This window comes from Aquarana catesbeiana, linkage group LG06 (genome assembly GCF_042186555.1).
Source record: "Aquarana catesbeiana isolate 2022-GZ linkage group LG06, ASM4218655v1, whole genome shotgun sequence".
Taxonomy (NCBI): domain Eukaryota; kingdom Metazoa; phylum Chordata; class Amphibia; order Anura; family Ranidae; genus Aquarana; species Aquarana catesbeiana.
The window spans coordinates 322560036-322578948 of NC_133329.1; the positions used below are offsets into that span (position 1 = coordinate 322560036).

An 18913-nucleotide genomic window follows, 5' to 3' on the forward strand; every position below is an offset into this window, starting at 1 on the left:
CGGATATGTTAGCATTTGTTGCATGTTGAGAAATGTTGATAAATAAACCACAAATATGCTCTTTTGGGGAAGTTTGACATTAATAACTCACCACTGTAGTATACCTGTCTGTTTCCCTCGCCTTGGAATCTTCATTCTTCTGCTACAGAAGGGGTCTCATCACTACTGCTGCATTAGTTCGAATATAAAATAAGTAAGATCTCACTGCAATGCCTGCAGCAGGAAGGCAATTCAATCCCAGAGATTTCACTGCCAAAGCTCTAGTGACTAAAGACCTTGGCATTCATCTCATCAGCATTTATAAAAAACAAATATATCTGATTATGATGAATAACCAGCATATACATATGCTACGAATATTAATTTTTACCTTTTGTTCTGCAACAATCAAACTTCATTTAGTAATTCGATCATAGACATATGCACATACAGTATCAGTATTTTATAACAGAAAACATCAAATTACAGCTGCTATTAGTGATAAAAAAAAAAAAAACTACAAGAATAATCTGAAAGAAAAATATAAAACTCAGTTCCTCAGACTGTAAAGAACCAATTCACAGTGCAATCTTGAAATTAAACCCGATACTGTGTCACTGCGATTGTACATTGACCTCCACATGTGAAAGCAAAGAAACTACACCTTAGGGAACATGTTTATTGTGTGTTGGGATAATACATTGGGTGCTCTCTGAGCTACAAAGGGATAAAAGGAAATCCTTTCAGTACAAACTGACAAAAGGTAAAACAGTTTTCACAACAGCGTGTACCACATAATTGGAAATATTTCTGGGTTTAATACAAATGACATATCCTCTAATAATCTACAGCTAACTTTAATAACGTCATACAGATAATGAATTAGGCTAAAATGCACTATAATATTTGGTTTGGAACGGTATCCTTAGTACATCACAAAATACGTTTTGATATCCCAAAGAAGCAAGACTTGCAAGTAGGCATTTTAACATTACTAATCTACAGCTACAAAGTTCTACTCTTGATAGCATTTACCTCCTGGGGCAGTATACCGTATAGGATAAAAGCAGAGAGTAGAATCAGTATAACATATACACAGAAGTCCGTATTGTAAAGGCTATAAAGATGTGTTGCACATTGTACAGATGCCTTGTGCTTCTTCAAACTGTACAGTTTATGTGGCGTATCTCTTGGTCCACTGTCTGGCTATCCTGTCATGCTCTGCTCTGTTGGTCAAATACTGAGTGGCTATGCTTCCAACCAGGGGGTCAGCTGAAAAAAAGGCAAAGGAAAAGAATATTATAGTAAAAAAAAACAAAATAATAAAAAAAAAAACTATCAAGAATATAAGTACAAAAACAAATGCCGTTGAAAAGCCTCCAGTCAATGCGAGTTCAGGGTGAAGAGAAGATCAAATAATAAATCAAACTCAAACAGATCTAAGTAGGTATTTTTGACATTAAACCTTGTTCAGGAAACATTTACAAGTGATTAGAGGTAACTGAAAAATGTGTGAAGGAGTACATATGAATAAGCAAACCATTTTAGGAAGTACAGTATTTAGATAGCAGGGTCCTACAACCACAATACTTAAAAAGTTGTGAAGCTGTGTAAAAAATCTCTATAAAAAGCAGAATGCAATGATTTGCAAATCTCAAACTCATATTTTATTTACAATAGAAAATGTAAAAATATCAAATGTTTAAACTACGAAAGTGTACCATTTAAAAAAAAATGAAGGTAATTTTGAAGATGATGACACAAAAAGTCTCAAAAAAGTTAGGACAGGGTAACAAACTGGCAAAGTAAGTGGTACTAACATGGAAGAGCTGGAAGAATATTTTCAACTAATTAGTTTAATTGTCAACAGGTCAGTAGTAACATGACTCGGTATAAAAAGAGAAAGAGTCAGAATGTAAAATATGGGCAGAGATTCACCAATCTGAACAGCTGCTTCTAAAATTGTTGAACAATTTCAGAATGACGTTCAGCGTAAAATTGCAAAAACTTTAAATATACAGTGGGGCAAAAAAGTATTTAGTCAGCCACCAATTGTGCAAGTTCTCCAACTTAAAAAGATGAGAGAGGCCTGTAATTGTCATCATAGGTATACATCAACTATGAGAGACAAAATGTGGAAACAAATCCAGACAATCACATTGTCTGATTTTTGAAAGACTTTATTTGCAAATTATGGTGGAAAATAAGTATTTGGTAAATATCAAAAGTTCATCTCAATACTTTATTTTATATCCTTTGTTGGCAATGACAGAGGTCAAACGTTTTCTGTAAGTCTTTCAAAGTTTTCAAAAGTTGTCACACACTGTTGCTGGTATGTTGGCCCATTCCTCCATGCAGATCTCCTCTAGAGCAGTTATGTTTTGGGGCTGTCGCTGGGCAACACAGACTTTCAACTCCCTCCAAAGGTTTTCTATGGGGTTGAGATCTGGAGACTGGCTAGGCCACTCCAGGACCTTGAAATGCTTCTTACGAAGCCACTCCTTTGTTGCCTGGGCGGTGTGTTTGGGATCATTGTCATACTGAAAGAACCAGTCATGTTTCATCTTCAATGCCCTTGCTGATGGGAGGAGGTTTGCACTCAAAATCTCACTATACATGGCCCCATTCATTCTTTCATGTACACGGATGTTTTTTATTTTCCAATGCAAATAAAATATGGGTTTATAAGATTTGCAAATTATTGCATTCAATTTTTATATAGATTTTACACAGTGTTCCAACTTTTTTGGAATTGGGGTTGTATTATATTGGAGCACATACTGTACTTGCCTAATAAACCTGAGAAACACTAACTCAACACCTAGGGTCTGATAACTGGACTGAGGGCAAATGCCTAAGCTTGAACAAGCAACTATTTATAGAGGTGCAAATATTTATAGGAGGTACAACTATAGCAATGAGGTTACCCAGAGCATATACTTAACTGATGGTAAGTGACTTAAAAAAGAGGTACGGAGCATGATGTAATAAGAGTTATTATAAGATATAATGAAGATAAGTAACAAAATAGTTTTCTTGTTCCCAATGTATATTACACTAAAACATGGGACTTGTGCCCATAAATCACTAGAGATGGCTTCCATTCACGTCTAGCTTGCTTCGGTTTTAGTTTCACATACCAGACATCTAAGAACATTGTAGGCAGGAAAGGTTATATTTCTAACACAAAAGTAGCAAACAATCAAAAGAAGAAAATAAAAGTAAAAATATACCACTGCAATATCAGAGGAATAACAGTCAACCATATACAAAAATCGTCTGAAATCCAGAATGCCTATGTGGCTTGCCCTTTGCACATGATAGCTGGCAGGTGTCACACACATGCCTACATTCCTTTTCATGGTGAAAAGGGATATGGTTGTCGCTCTTCAGTTTGAAGATGGTGCTGTACATACCTAGATTTGCATCACTGAAAAAGTAACTTTGACAGTGATGCCGGGGATGTCAAAGTTTACATTACTTATTTCCACTCCACTGGTAAACTCATGCAACAAATTATTTTGGCTGCTAAGTTACTCAGGAGGAATGCCCCTGCACATTCAGACACGGGCAGTTTCCAGCATGAACAAACAATGTACTTGCACATATTTAGAACATAGTAATTAAACTGCAACTTTATTTTCATCTAGGGCTGAAGGGCAGCACAAAAGTTGTGAGGTAGACATCACAGCACTAGATTTTTTTTTTTTTTAATACGAAGTAAAGCTACACCATGCACATACCCCTACATGTAACAAGACTATCTTGGTTGATAATATACCTTTAAAAGGTTTATGTAATTATTATTTAATTATTATAATACAGGATGTAATAACATTAGTGAGGTGAGGTCAGCATGGAAACATGGCTAACCTTGGTGGTTTCACTACCATTTTCTAAAAATTGGAGCCACTTTCATACAGACAAACCTATGCTTCACCTGACTTGTCAGATTTTCTATAGATGGATACTTATAGGCATTGAGATGTGTTGGAAGTAGTCTATTGGCACACCTCTGGGATTTGGGAAATTGGGGCTCTAATGATTACATCTGATGCTGTTTTGCCTGCAATTTATTCCTATAACCAATCTCAAGTTTTTAGGCAGATTAACACTGAACTCCAAAAAGTGAAGATTGGCTGTGCTATAACATACATTTAGAAATGTTAATTGCACCTAAGCAGTACCATAAAAAATTTACTTGTATATGAAATTCCATCTAAAAAATAGCAATGTACTTTCTGGTATACCTACAGCCCCACAGCTGTATATTTGCAGTGAGATCTAAGGCAGCCTTTTTCTATCATTCAAGTTTTTTTATTATCATCATTGAAAAAATAGTACCGTATAATCAGCAAAAAAAAAAAAAATCAGTACAATATAATTCACAGCGAATTCAAAATATGTGATCACAGTCTATTGGTTGTCTTATTACTGTGGTGAACAGCACTAACAATATAAAGAAATAAAGTATAAGTAATATAATGTAAACTCTTAACTTTGACTATATCCATTCAATTTCAAATTGTACACCTGCTTATTGTAAGATATGTTGAAGCCTCACTCCCCCTTCGACACCCCAAAGGGGATCACACTGTGTCCAGGGAGGGGTGAGGATTCTCCCTCTCATTATCCATTTTTTCTCTAATAAACTTTTGAGAGAAGAGAGGAGATATATTAACAATCCGTTATATCCAGCTCAAAGATTATTACGGAATTTATCAGGGGTACAATACAATGTTCCCATTATAATAGATCAAAAATAGACATCCTGACCCTAGTATGAAAAATTAGTATATAAACCTGAGAATTTATATGTAACTTTAAGGAAAAATTATACTGTTCCTAAACCAGAAAAAGAAGATATTTAAAGGAAAAAGACTAGGGGGGAAGAAAAAAGATAAAGGAATAGTACAGAAAAAGAGTATAGAATGCCTGTCTGTCCGATGTGAAACTCAAAAATCAGCGATTGGTGTTGCTACCTATGTCCGGTATCAGAGAAATTCCCATAAACCGAGCCCAGGGTTCCCAAGTGGCTTCAAATTGTGTGGTCTTGTCCAATAAGGAACTAACCATTTTTTCTTGTTCCATTATCCATGAAATCTTCCTTTTCATGGACAATAGAGATACCGAAGACTTCTTCCATGCTTTGGCAATAGTCAATTTGGCTCCTGTCAATATAAACAGAATCAATTTACGGGTGATTTTAGAGACATGCGGCAAGAATCCATTCAGCAAGGCAATCGCTGGTGTTTGAGAGATAGCACAACCTGTAACCTTTCATATGATTTAGAAGACTCTATTCCAAAATCCTCGGATTCTGGGACATTCCCACCATATGCGAATCATAGAACCTATTTCCTGACAGCCTCTAAAGCATAAGGGTGAAGTGGAAGGGACCATTGCTGCCAATCTTGTGGGAACCAAGTACCATCTCGTGAATATTTTAACATTAGCTTTGATGAGTGAAGGATTATATAAACCTTTGATCGAATTAGAATAGTTCTCATACCAGTCTTCCAGATCCCAAGTGAAGCATAGATCACAAAAATCCCTCCCTTCCGCTCCGTGGCTTGTGCACACCAACCTTCATATGCCATAAATCTTGGAGGATTAGGTTTAGTTAGGTAGAGTGAACAAAGCTTGAGATCTGGTAAAATCTAGACTTTCTATTAATATCTAATCTGGTCACTCAGTTTTAAGGTATATAAACGGACAATTGTGCTAATCGGGCTGCTTGTAAGTACCAAAGGAGGTTTGGAAAACCCAATCCACCTTGCTTAGGGAGATTAAATAAGTTACGATTTGATAGACGTGAACCTTTCTTGTTCCAAATAAATAGTTTACCTTGAAATGTTTTAGATGGTCCCTTCTAATCGGGATAGGAAGGGATCTAAACAAATACAAAAGTCTAGGCAATAAAGTCATCTTGACCGAATTAATTCTACCAATCCAGGCAATATTGTATGACTCACAATTCTTGAGATCAGCTTCAAGTTTTCGATGCATTGGGGGGTAATTTGCTTGTTACAGATTTTCAATCTTGGGAGTTATATTAATTCTCATATATTTAATTGATGATTTACTCCAACTAAATTCATGTGTTTCCTGCAATTGGGAGACCATAGAGCTTGGGAGGGATACATTGAGAGCCCAAGATTTAGACATATTCACTCTTAGTCCTGAAATTGATGCAAATTCATTGAGCAATGAACATATCTCGGGTAAAGAGGAAATTGGGGAGGATAAAAATAGCAGAAGATCATCAGCGAACAGTGCGCATTTATGATTGTTGTGCCACACTGAATCCCCCTGATATTCGGATTAACACGAATGGCTATTGCCAAGGTTTCAATCATTATAGTGAATATCAGGGGTGAGAGGGGGCAGCCCTGACGTGTGCCCCTGCTAATCCTTATTGGGTCAGAGAAAAGTCCCTGAAGTCTGACTCTGGCTACTGGTGTTGAATATAAGGCTTCCAAGATTCCTAAAATATTTGGTCCAAATCCCCATCTTCTAAGGACTGCAAAAAGATATGATCATGATACTGAATCAAATGCTTTCTGGAGGTCCAGCAATAGTAGCATTCCTTCTTGTTTTTGACCTCCCTCCCATTTTGATTACATTATTGATATAAGATCAACCGTCCTTCGCACTTGATCAGGACCCTGTCTACCAGGGATGAACCCCACCTGATCTTTATCAATATATAGTCCTATAAATGAAGCCAATCGGTTAGCTAATATTTTGGTCAATATTTTAAGATCATTATTAATTAGAGAGATAGGTCTATAGTTCTCCATTTGGCTGGTGTCTTTATCTGGTTTTGGGATTACAGAAATATATGCCATATTGAGTTGATTACCTATCCGAGTGCCCTTAGTCATGGAGTTGAAGAATCTAGTGAGGTAGGGGGTTAGAAGATCAGAAAAAGTTTTATAATAAGGGGTAGAGAAGCCATCAGGCCCTGGCGCTGTAGCATCCTTTAAGGCTTTTATAACGTCTGACTCCTCCTCAATGGATATGGGAGCATCCATTTCTGCTTTACGAGTAGTCATTAGTGTTGGAAGATGTAAGTTGTCTAGGAACTCGTCTATTTTAGTGGGGTTAGAATTTATCTCTGCCTTATATAACTCAGCATAAAAGTCCTTGAATCCCTTCATTATGCGCTGTGAATTTAGGGTAAAGGTACCATCTGCCTGTTTGATTTTAGGAAGAGCGTGTGAACGAAGCCTAGGTGACAATTTATGTGCTAGCATGGTTCCTATTTTGTCTTTAGTCTGATAAAACTTGGCCCCAGACCATCTGATAGATTTATCCTCCTTTGTTGTGAGAGCCAAATTCAGGGCCGTCCGAGCCGCATCTAGCTTGGAAATAGGAACAATGGAGGGATCTTTTATGAGGTTTACTTAAATTAATAAAATCGCTCTCCAATCTCTCTATTTCTGACACTCTCTCTCTTTCGTCTCGCTGAAATTTGTATTAGTTTACCTTTAATGGTCATCTTGTGAGCCGCCCATAGAGTTTCTGCAGAAACATCACCCACATCATTAAAGTGAAAGTATTCCCGCAGAGCCTCCTGTATTTCAGACACTATAATGGGGTCCTTCAAAATAGATTAAGAGTCCAATGAGAACCCTGTTGTCCATAATTATCTCTTCTTACTGTTAATAGAACCATGAAATGGTCTGACTAAGCTATGTCTAAGATAGAGGATGTAATGACCAATGGAATATGATGTATAGAGACAAGGATGTGATCTATACGTGAATAAGACTGGTGTGGATTTGAGTAGCGAGTAAAATCTCATATGTTTGGATTTAGTTCCCTCCAAATGTCAGTTAAACCCGATTGAAAAATCATTTGCGCTATTTGTAAACTAGCTCTGCTGGGTCTAACTGATTGTGCTTTAAGTGGATTAGATTTATCCAGACCAGTATCAAAGGCTGTATTTGAATCACCTCCCATAATTATTACACCTTCCATAAGTGGGCCAAGGGTCTTAAACAATTGTCTGAAGAACTGTGTTTGTCCTTTATTAGGAGCATAGTAAGAAATGAAAGTATATAACTTATCAATCGTACCTTTAACCAATAAAAACCTTCCTTCCGGGCCCTTGTGTTCCATTTTATAATTAAATTTGCATTGTTTAGAAAATATAAATCGCTACTCCCTTCGTTTTGTTTTCAGCATTAGCCAAATAAAATACTGGGAAGTGTGCATGTAAAAATGAGGGGGGTGTACCGCAGTGGAAAATGAGTCTCCTGTAGGAGAACTACATCAATGTGACGAGCACGGTAGACCTGAAAGGCCTTCCGTCAACCCCTGAGTATTATGGGAGATAATACGGAGGGGGGAAGAAGTAGCATTACTACCAGCCATGGATCAAAAAGCAAATAACGCTGACCAATCCACAGTCATCTACCCCATTCCATGTGGTAGAAAAAGTAGAGAAGAAAAAATAGTTTACTATTATTGAGATTAACATTTCTAAATACACCTTATAAGGATATCCCATCGGCAGACAGGCTAGAAGAGAAAAGAGGTTAGAAGAAAAGAAGAAAAAAAAAAAAAAGAATAGGCATAAAAAGAGACATCATGGATATATAAAGCACTGAAAGGCCATAACCAGGCCTGGAATGTGGGGAGGAATAAGACTCCCTCCCCTCATTCAGAACAAAAATTTTTAAACAGCCCATAAAAAGGGCTAGAAACCTACCACACAAAGCAGCAAACAACTGGTTTGAGTAGTAGGTGCAGGTGTTCTGCCGAGAAAGTTCTGCTCGGCGGATAAGGACCCCCCTCTACTGCGCAGGTGCTGCGCATTAGGATCCGGCGGAAATAGCCGAAGGGGAATAGGTCCAAATCAGCTGTACACGGCGCCTGTAAGAGGGCCCCTCATGGGCTCGCCACGCTTCGGGCACGGCCTCGCTGCGCTTGCCACGCTTCGGGCACGGCCTCGCTGCGCTCGGCTCTTTTAGATTCCCCCTCTAGGTCCACTTGGATGGTAGGGAAGGAACCTGGACCCAGAGCGCAGGCGCCGTGTACAGCTGATTGTGGATTTTGAGCTTCGGCTATCTCCGGCGGCTGTTAGTAGTTCGTACTGCGCAGGTGCTGCGCCTGCGCAGTACAGGGGGGGAACTTATCCGCCGAGGGAACTTATTCGGCAAGACACCGGCACAATGCATCAGCACCGGCCAGTGACAGCATATGAAAAAATTATAAAATATTCAAAAGTACAGGACCCGCTAACAGGAACCCCCTTTTGAGATAGCAATCCAAACTATCTAGCTAGGGGAATAATTGAAAAGAAAAAAAAAAAACTGAGTCCAAACTGACTAGATTTCAGTGTAAGTGGTAAAGGTTTTGACTCAGATAAACTATGCAGAAACCACCGAACTATATTCCTGTAATAGTCTTTTTTAGTAAGAATCAAGTCAGTCTAGGTTCGATATTTATGAACAAACAGAAGAAAAAAAAAAAAATTTCCTTCTTTTCCTTCTGAGGAACATGGCAAGAAAAGAAAAGAAAAATTAGAAAAATTTCACACAGAAGAGCTATGAGACTCATCAGGGTGGGAGGTTATCCTTGACTTTCCTGTATTTAGCTTTATTCCAACGTGAAGGAGGTGGGCTTATAGGGGATTGACGTTTAGCTGAACCCTGTTGTGTAGGTGCTGTTTCCATGTCAGATTCATGTGTAATGAGCTTCAGGTCCAACAGCAGACGTTCACCCTCTGGAAAGCTATGAAATGCATGTTGTTTACCTTTGTAAGTAAATTTCAGGGCAAACAGAAAAGCCCAACGATATATTATGTCTTTCTTGGTGAGTGCTGCCAAGAGGGGTTTCAATGATCGTCTCTTTTGTATGGTGTAGGGGGAAATATCGGTAAATATTTGGATGTCTGACCCTTGAAACTGAATCTGTTCCTGTTGACGAGATCTCTTCATCACTTCTTCTTTGATAGAATAATAATGCAGTTTTACTACAATGTCTCTTGGGGATCCATCCTTCCTCAGAGGGCCAAGGGACCTGTGTGCCCTATCCAGTTCTAATTTATGAGCTGGAACTGAAGTAATCAAGGATTTGATAATATATTGAACTGCCGTTTGCACATCAGAAATTGATTCTGGTAGTCCTCTGATCCGAAAATTATCCCTCCTCGATCAGTTCTCAAGGTCATCCATCCTAATCTGAGTAGTGTCAAGCTGTTCTTGCATAAATTGCAAATGGTCAGTATTCTGAGTTGTCTTGGAGACAGTGACATCTAGCTTGTGTTCTATATGTTCAATTCTTTTTCCCAGGGACTGGAAATCTGCCCTTATTTCCCCTGTAATACTGTCAGCATGTTGGGTTAGTCCTTTGTCTAGCAATTCAGAGATTCTAGCAACTAACTCAGTCACATTAAAAGTTACCTTAGGAGTTTGCACTGTTTGTACAGTTATAGAGTCAGGGTAAATAGGGTTAGCATCCACTGAGTGCATTTCCATAAGTCCCACAGAACGTTCTATCAAAGATACTGCAGCTTTAGGAGATGACATGTTAAGAGAAGGAACTAATCCTGATATTTGTGGAACATATGAGAGAGTCGCAGGGTTAACAATTTGCCTGCCTGCTGTGGATACCTCAGCTCCTGAGTGAACTGTTGTCTGAGGTGCTCCGGCCATTTGCGGAGAATGACTCGCTTTTCAAAGGACTCCAAGATAAGATGCAGGGCTTTTTCTTCTCATCAATAGGGAAAGGTGCCCTGGGGTCTCCTCAACCTGTTCCCGTTATTTTGGGAACTCCTGAAAGTGGTTATCTGCCTTTTATTTTCGCTGTATGGCCGGCTCTGTGTGGAGCTCCGGTCCTACACTGCTATCCTCAGAGCCTCCGCGCATGCGCCTAAGGCAGCCTTTTTCAACAAGGGTGCTTTCTGGGATCTTCAGGGGTCCCTTGCCAAAATACCTAAAAATTGGACCAAATTGGTCAAAAAATGTCAACAAGCCAGCGGGTGGATCAAGACTGCTTTTTGTTACACAAAACCATAGGTTTTTATTGTGCAGTACTGCAACCATGGGCATTGTGTAGGCCACCCGCTAGCATCCCAACAGCTTGATGTCATTAGTTGATAAGGAGGATGTTGGGTGCCTGCACAGCATCTTGTTTGCCTCTCCCCTGCCTCTCTCCGTTAGCACTGGGGTCACAATAACGGAGTGAGGGAGAGAAACTGAGGTAAAAGGGAAACAATAGAATACTAATCAGTGCCAGTGTGCAAAGGTGTATTTGCAAGAATAAATCATCTGTAATGTTTGGTGTCCTATGTGCGTGGATGCTGCTGTATTATGTAAAACTATTTGTTTATTTTCTTTACAATTTTTGGAATGAGTTAACTTGACTTAAAAGGTTGGGAAGCACTGATCTAAGGCACTGCTGCCTCTGACTGCTTGTGTTAGGAGTGTTAGGGAAAGATTTGGTAATGTCAACACCATGATGCTCCCTGTTCTCCTTGCTAGAAGCTCTGACATGAAGCACAGAGACACCATGCACAGCAAGACATTAGTCAGTAATGGGGAAAGATTAGCTGCAGGGAGATAACAAGGCAATACTGGTGACAAGCCCTTTGTCCTCTGACATTTTTGGCCACAGCTTTCAGAGTTTAGCTCTGAAAAACTGATGAGTGGAGCTTCCCTTTATTTTATATTTTTTTAATGGTTTGAGCCTTGTGTAAAAACTGAGAACACATAGTGCCATTTAAACTCAAAACTGATCACTTTTTTTTTTTTAAGATCTTAAAAAACACTCCATGTACAGTTGACAGTATAGGTATTTTAATAGAAACATTACTTAAAATTAAACCTTCACCATCTGTTCTGCCCTGGAAATTAGTAATGCAAGAACATAATTTACAGCACAAACAAAGATATGCAATTCAAATTTGCAAGTATACTCAATGAAGCAAAGCTGTTTCATAAACGATCATGACGGAAAGCATTCTTGCTTGTTGTAACATTTTCCAAGACAAATATGCTATTTATATTTGTTAATAAAAACAAGGTGCTGCTTTGCTGATCTGCTATTTGAAGCACATTTGTCAAAAATACATTTTACACTCAAAAAACAGAAAAATCAAGACAATCAAAAAAGCTATTGGAATCAAAGATATTCCTCTGATTTCAGGACACGGCCTCAAAAGTTCAGCCCAGTTTAGAAAACGTAAAAGGTATCAAGTTCATTGTAATAAGAATTCCCAATAACTTATTCTGCATAGACAATTGAAACATTGAATAGCTGTTTCTATTTTCTTTTCTAGTATGCACGGGTTAAAAGAAAATGCATTACATGACGCGGCTCTTTACCCATGTGATCAGCTGTGTCCAATCACAGCTGAACACATGTAAACAAGGAAATGCCAGTTGTCAATGTTCCTTGCCTCACACTGACAAGAGTGTGAGGAGAAACAAACTGATCAGCAGCATTTCTTCACAGGGGAGACCTGTACAGATCACCAGTGCAGCCCCAACGGTGCCCAGCAGTGACGCCAATCAGTGTCGCCTAATCAGTGCACATCCGTCTTTTTTTTTGAAAAAAAATAAATAAACCCAGCGGTGATTAAATACCACCAAAAGAAAGCTCTATTTGTGTGAAAAAAAATGATAAAAATGTAATTTGGGTACAGCGTTGCATGACTGCACAACTGTCATTTAAGGTGTGATAGCGCTCAAAGCTGAAAACTGGCCTGGGCAGGAAGGGGGTAAAAGTGCCCAGTACTGAAGAGGTTAAAACCCAGCTTTAGCCAAAACGTTTTTCTATTACTTTTTCTTCTCATTATTGTAGAAGTCCCTGTGGAAGAAAATTTTCCCATGCTTCCTATTAGGGATGAGCCGAACACCCCCCTGTTCGGTTCGCACCAGAACATGCGAACAGGAAAAAAGTTCGTGCGAACACCGTTAAAGTCTATGGGACACGAACATGAATAATCAAAAGTGCTAATTTTAAAGGCTAATATGCAAGTTATTGTCATAAAAAGTGTTTGGGGACCTGGGTCCTGCCCCAGGGGACATGGATCAATGCAAAAAAAAGTTTTAAAAACGGCCGTTTTTTCAGGAGCAGTGATTTTAATAATGCTTAAAGTCAAACAATAAAAGTGTAATATCCCTTTAAATTTCGTACCTGGGGGGTGTCTATAGTATGCCTGTAAAGGGGCGCATGTTTCCCGTGTTTGGAACAGCCTGACAGCAAAATGACATTTTGAAGGAAAAAACTCATTTAAAACTACCCGCGGCTATTGCATTGCCGACAATACACATAGAAGTTCATTGATAAAAACGGCATGGGAATTCCCCAAAGGGGAACCCCGAACCAAAATTAAAAAAAAAAAAAATGACGTGGGAGTCCCCCTAAATTCCATACCAGGCCCTTCATGTCTGGTATGGATATTAAGGGGAACCCCGGCCAAAATTAAAAAAAAAAAAAATGACATGGGGTTCCCCCTAAATTCCATACCGAAGGGTCTGGTATGGATTTTAAGGGGAACCCCGCGGCAAAAAAAAAAAAAAAAAAAACGGCGTGGGGTCCCCCCTAAAATCCATACCAGACCCTTATCCGAGCACGCAACCTGGCAGGCCGCAGGAAAAGAGGGGGGGACGAGAGTGCGGCCCCCCCCCTCCTGAACCGTACCAGGCCACATGCCCTCAACATTGGGAGGGTGCTTTGTGGTAGCCCCCCAAAACACCTTGTCCCCATGTTGATGAGGACAAGGGCCTCATCCCCACAACCCTGGCCGGTGGTTGTGGGGGTCTGCGGGCGGGGGGGCTTATCGGAATCTGGAAGCCCCCTTTAACAAGGGGACCCCCAGATCCCGGCCCCCCCCCCTGTGTGAAATGGTAAGGGGGTACAAAAGTACCCCTACCATTTCACTAAAAAACTGTCAAAAATGACAAGAGACAGTTTTTGACAATTCCTTTATTTAAATACTTCTTCTTTCTTCTATCTTCCTTCATCTTCTGGTTCTTCTGGCTCTTCTGGTTCTTCCTCCGGCGTTCTCGTCCAGCATCTCCTCCGCGGTGTCTTCTATCTTCTTCTCCTCGGGCCGCTCCGCACCCATGGCATGGGGGGAGGCTCCCGCTCTTCTCTTCATCTTCTTCTTTTCTGCTCTTCTTCTCTTCTTCATTTTCTTCTCCGGGCCGCTCCGCACCCATGCTGGCATGGAGGGAGGCTCCCGCTGTGTGACGGCGCTCCTCGTCTGACAGTTCTTAAATAACGGGGGGCGGGGCCACCCGGTGACCCCGCCCCCTCTGACGCACGGGACATGACGGGACTTCCCTGTGGCATTCCCCGTGACGTCACAGGGAAGTCCCGTCAAGTCGCCGTGCGTCAGAGGGGGGCGGGGTCACCGGGTGGCCCCGCCCCCCGTTATTTAAGAACTGTCAGACGAGGAGACGCCGTCACACAGCGGGAGCCTCCCTCTATGCCAGCATGGGTGCGGAGCGGCCCGGAGAAGAAAATGAAGAAGAGAAGAAAAGAAGAAGAGAAGAAGATGAAGAAGAAGAGAAGAGCGGGAGCCTCCCCCCATGCCATGGGTGCGGAGCGGCCCAAGGAGAAGAAGATAGAAGACGCCGCGGAGGAGATGCTGGACGAGAACGCCGGAGGAAGAACCAGAAGATGAAGGAAGATAGAAGAAAGAAGAAGTATTTAAATAAAGGAATTGTCAAAAACTGTCTCTTGTCATTTTTAACATTTTTGACAGTTTTTTAGTGAAATGGTAGGGGTACTTTTGTACCCCCTTACCATTTCACACAGGGGGGCGGGATCTGGGGGTCCCCTTGTTAAAGGGGGCTTCCAAATTCCGATAAGCCCCCCGCCCGCAGACCCCCACAACCACCGGCCAGGGTTGTGGGGATGAGGTCCTTGTCCTCATCAACATGGGGACAAGGTGTTTTGGGGGGCTACCCCAAAGCACCCTACCAATGTTGAGGGCATGTGGCCTGGTACGGTTCAGGAGGGGGGGGGCGCACTCTCCTCCCCCCCTCTTTTCCTGCGGCCTGCCAGGTTGCGTGCTCGGATAAGGGTCTGGTATGGATTTAATATCCATATCAGACTTGAAGGGCCTGGTATGGAATTTAGGGGGACTCCCAGGTCATTTTTTTTTTTAAATTTTGGTTCGGGGTTCCCCTTTGGGGAATTCCCATGCCGTTTTTATCAATGAACTTCTATGTGTATTGTCGGCAATGCAATAGCCGCGGGTAGTTTTAAATGAGTTTTTTCCTTCAAAATGTCATTTTGCTGTCAGACTGTTCTAAACACGGGAAACATGCGCCCCTTTACAGGCATACTATAGACACCCCCCAGGTACGAAATTTAAAGGGATATTACACTTTTATTGTTTGACTTTAAGCATTATTAAAATCACTGCTCCTGAAAAAACGGCCGTTTTTAAAACTTTTTTTTGCATTGATTCATGTCCCCTGGGGCAGGACCCAGGTCCCCAAACACTTTTTATGACAATAACTTGCATATTAGCCTTTAAAATTAGCACTTTTGATTTCTCCCATAGACTTTTAAAGGGTGTTCCGCGGCATTCGAATTTGCCGCGAACACCCCAAATTGTTCGCTGTTCGGCGAACTTGCGAACAGCCAATGTTCGAGTCGAACATGAGTTCGACTCGAACTCGAAGCTCATCCCTACTTCCTATCTATTTGACAGGCACCAGACAACAGGAAGGAAAGTGACTCTTGCTCTTCCTGTGCATAGAGGATTCTGTAAGCTCTTTGTTGCACCCTTATGTCACAGCTCTTCAGCATTCTCTAGATAGCAGCTGTGAGGTTGTGTAAAAATACACTTTACTTTCAGGAGCCAGTCAGTGTATAGTCTGTCTGAACACAAGGACATCTCTCCAATTGGCTTAATTTTTTATTTTTGTTTCCTATAGGATTACAGTTTGCTGCTCTGTGCTATGACTTGAGCTGTGAGCCGTCATTCACACTGGCACCGTTAAACCTGTGTTTAGACATTTCTAAATGCAAGCAATGATTTTTCAATGGTGCCAATAGGTGCAGTCAGTTTAGCCAAAATAGAAATCTGTGTGTGCAGGATCAGATTAGACACTCTAAAACAGGGCTAAACACATCTTAGTATAGCTAACCTGCTTAATCTGGAACATCTAAATACAGAAAAAGGTGATCTGGAAAGAATACAAATTGTTTAGACTTCCCAGATGACTTCTGCTTTTTGAAAATCAAATCTAAATGCAGGACTACCAGTGTGAATGAGGCTTAAGGCTTTATTCACAACGGCAATCCTGTGTTGCCAGTATAGCATCCTGCTGGGCTTTCCTGCCAGTCATGATCTGCCTGCATTGCATAGCAAAGCACAGAGATCCAGTGAAGACATCATGAGTTTAAAATAATTTATGTAGCGAAAAATGGAAAGGTTTTATTTAAAAAATGTAATTAGCATGTTTATGAGGTGGGAGAATGGAACCAGGGGAGGCAAAATATGCACAAATTAACCCTTTCATGACTTAGCCTATTTTTTAAATTTGGTGTTTACAAGTTAAAATCCATATTTTTTGCTAGAAAATTACTTAGAGTTCCCAAACATTATATATATTTTTTAGCAGAGAATCTAGAGAATAAAATGGAGATTGTTGCAATATTTTATATCACACGGTATTTGTGCAGCGGTATTTTAAACGCAAATTTTTGGAAAAGGGACACTTTCATGAATTTTAAAAAATCCAAACAGTAAAATTACCCCAATTTTTTTGTATAATGTGAAAGATGATGTTACGCCGAGTAAATAGATACCAAACATGTCACCCTTTATAATTGCACGCACTCGTGGAATGGCGACAAACTATGGTACCTATGAATTTCCGTAGGTGACGCTTTAAATTTTATTTACGGTTACCAGGTTTGAGTTACAGAGGAGGTCTAGGGCTAGAATTATTGCTCTCGCTCTGACGATCGCGGCGATATCTCACATGTGTGCTTTGAACACCGTTGCGGGTGCGACTTCCGTATGTGTTTTCTTCGCTGCGCAAGCTCACAGGCACGGGGGAGCTTTAAAAAAAAATTTTTTTTTATTTATTTATTTTTATACTTAGAAATTGTGTTTAAAAAAATTTTTTTTTTTTTACTTTTATTGCTGTCACAAGGAATGTAAACATCCCTTGTGACAGTAATAGGTGGTGACAGGTACTCTTTATGGAGGGATCGGGGGTCCAAAAGACACCTGATCCCTCCTTTGCACTTCACAGTATTCAGATCGCCAAAAACGGCGATTCTGAACACTGTATATTTGTTTAAAACTGGCGCCATTGGCAGCCGAGTAAACGGGAAGTGACGTCATGATGTCGCTTCCGCGTTTACATTGAGAAGGCTGGAACGAAGCCGCCCACAACTTCGTTCCAGCCCGCCCCCAGCCGCCGAAGGCAGCTGATTGGGATTGCGATCGGGAGGCCCGGTAAGAGTGGCGGGAGGGACGTCCCGATCGCCCGCTGTAAACAACGGTACCGGATGATGCCTGCAGCTGCAGGCATCATCCCGGTATAACGCCGGAAAGCCGAGTACGCAGATCTGTACTTAAACTTAAAGTGTTACTAAACCCACAACAGTAAAATCAGTCTGTATATGCAGTAAATCATGCCGGTTATACTCACTGTGGAACCTAAGGGATTAATCCTCCGCATTGTGTAAAAAGCTGTTTGATCCTGTCTTCTCTGATCCATCCCTGCTTCCACTGTCCCCAATCTATCTGCTGACAGAACAGAGCCTCGGGGGCACTCTGCACATGCTCAGTTTGGTGTGTATTGCTAGAGAGTATTTTTTTTTTTTTTTCTTGGGAGGGTGCATGTGATCAGCACTGTCTAGACTGAGGGTCAGGGGTGCTGCAGCCTCATAGGACAGTCAGAGCAGAATGAAAACTCCTACAAGCTTTAACCAGACACTGATAAAAGTCACAAGACTGCTAAAAACCGCTGATGAGAAAAGATATTTAGCAGTTTATATTCAATAAAACTATTGCGTTCCCATGTTCTGTGTACTGTGGGAGAACAGATATAGTGAATGCAGAGTCCTGGGTTTAGTAACAGAGTCCTGGGTTTAGTTTAGTAACAGTCTTCCTCTTTAATTGTACCTACAGGTAAGCCTATAGTAAGGCTTACCTGTAGGTACTGTAAATATCTTCTAAACGTGCACTGTTTAGGAAATATTTACTACATACGCTGCTGCCGACGTCATCGTTGCATGCGCACTAAAGGAACAGCCCACTTGTGCAGTTTTCTTCCGGGCCCATGCTGTGACTGGCAGCAACCACACTCCGATGCCCGCAAACCCGTGAGTAACTGCGGGAAAGATGTCGGCCGTGTCAGCGGGGCATCGTTCTAAGGTAAGTATTTCATAATGAGCTAGTATGTGATGCATACTAGCTCATTATGCCTTTTTCTTGCAGTTTTTTCTTTTTTTTTTTTTGGAGGTTTACAACCTAAGGTTGAGTTTTGGCTGGAATTAGAATTTTTAACAAACAAAACAACCTCACACAACATGATTCATATTACTTGTAAACTTTTTTTTTTTCTTGACTTGAGCTTTCCTTTAACCAGCATACTCTGCCCAACAGACAAGAACATTCACCGCAAGCAAGATGCAACGCTAATGGAAATTTGATGCCAGGCCTATTAGGTCTAATAATTTCAATGTTCCATTTAAAAGAAAAACACGTAATTAACATTGTAAAATAGAAACACACTATTCATGTGCCCTAGACAAAGCAAATATTCTTTGCTCTACATTTGTTGCAACTTTAGCATTACCATGATATGAACTTTTTGTATGCTGTATGCTTGCTGTTATAAAACCACTTTATAAGGCAGCAACATAATTAAATACTGGGTCTAGACATTTTTAAGCTGTTCTGTTAAACGATTACTGTCAATGAATCGGCATCAGAGGG

At 40.6% G+C, this 18913-nt stretch overlaps 1 protein-coding gene across 2 annotated transcripts in view; it reads right to left on the reverse strand.

The window, feature by feature from the left end:
* Window positions 1-644: 644 nt before the first annotated feature.
* Window positions 645-18913, reverse strand: part of UBE2E3 (ubiquitin conjugating enzyme E2 E3) — a 128620-nt gene continuing 110351 nt past the window's right edge. For both annotated transcript variants that reach the window (XM_073633750.1, XM_073633751.1), the window contains exon 6: window positions 645-1251. In XM_073633750.1, the coding sequence (XP_073489851.1) occupies window positions 1154-1251 (98 nt within the window). In that variant the 3' untranslated portion in view covers window positions 645-1153. The remainder of the gene's footprint in view (window positions 1252-18913) is intronic.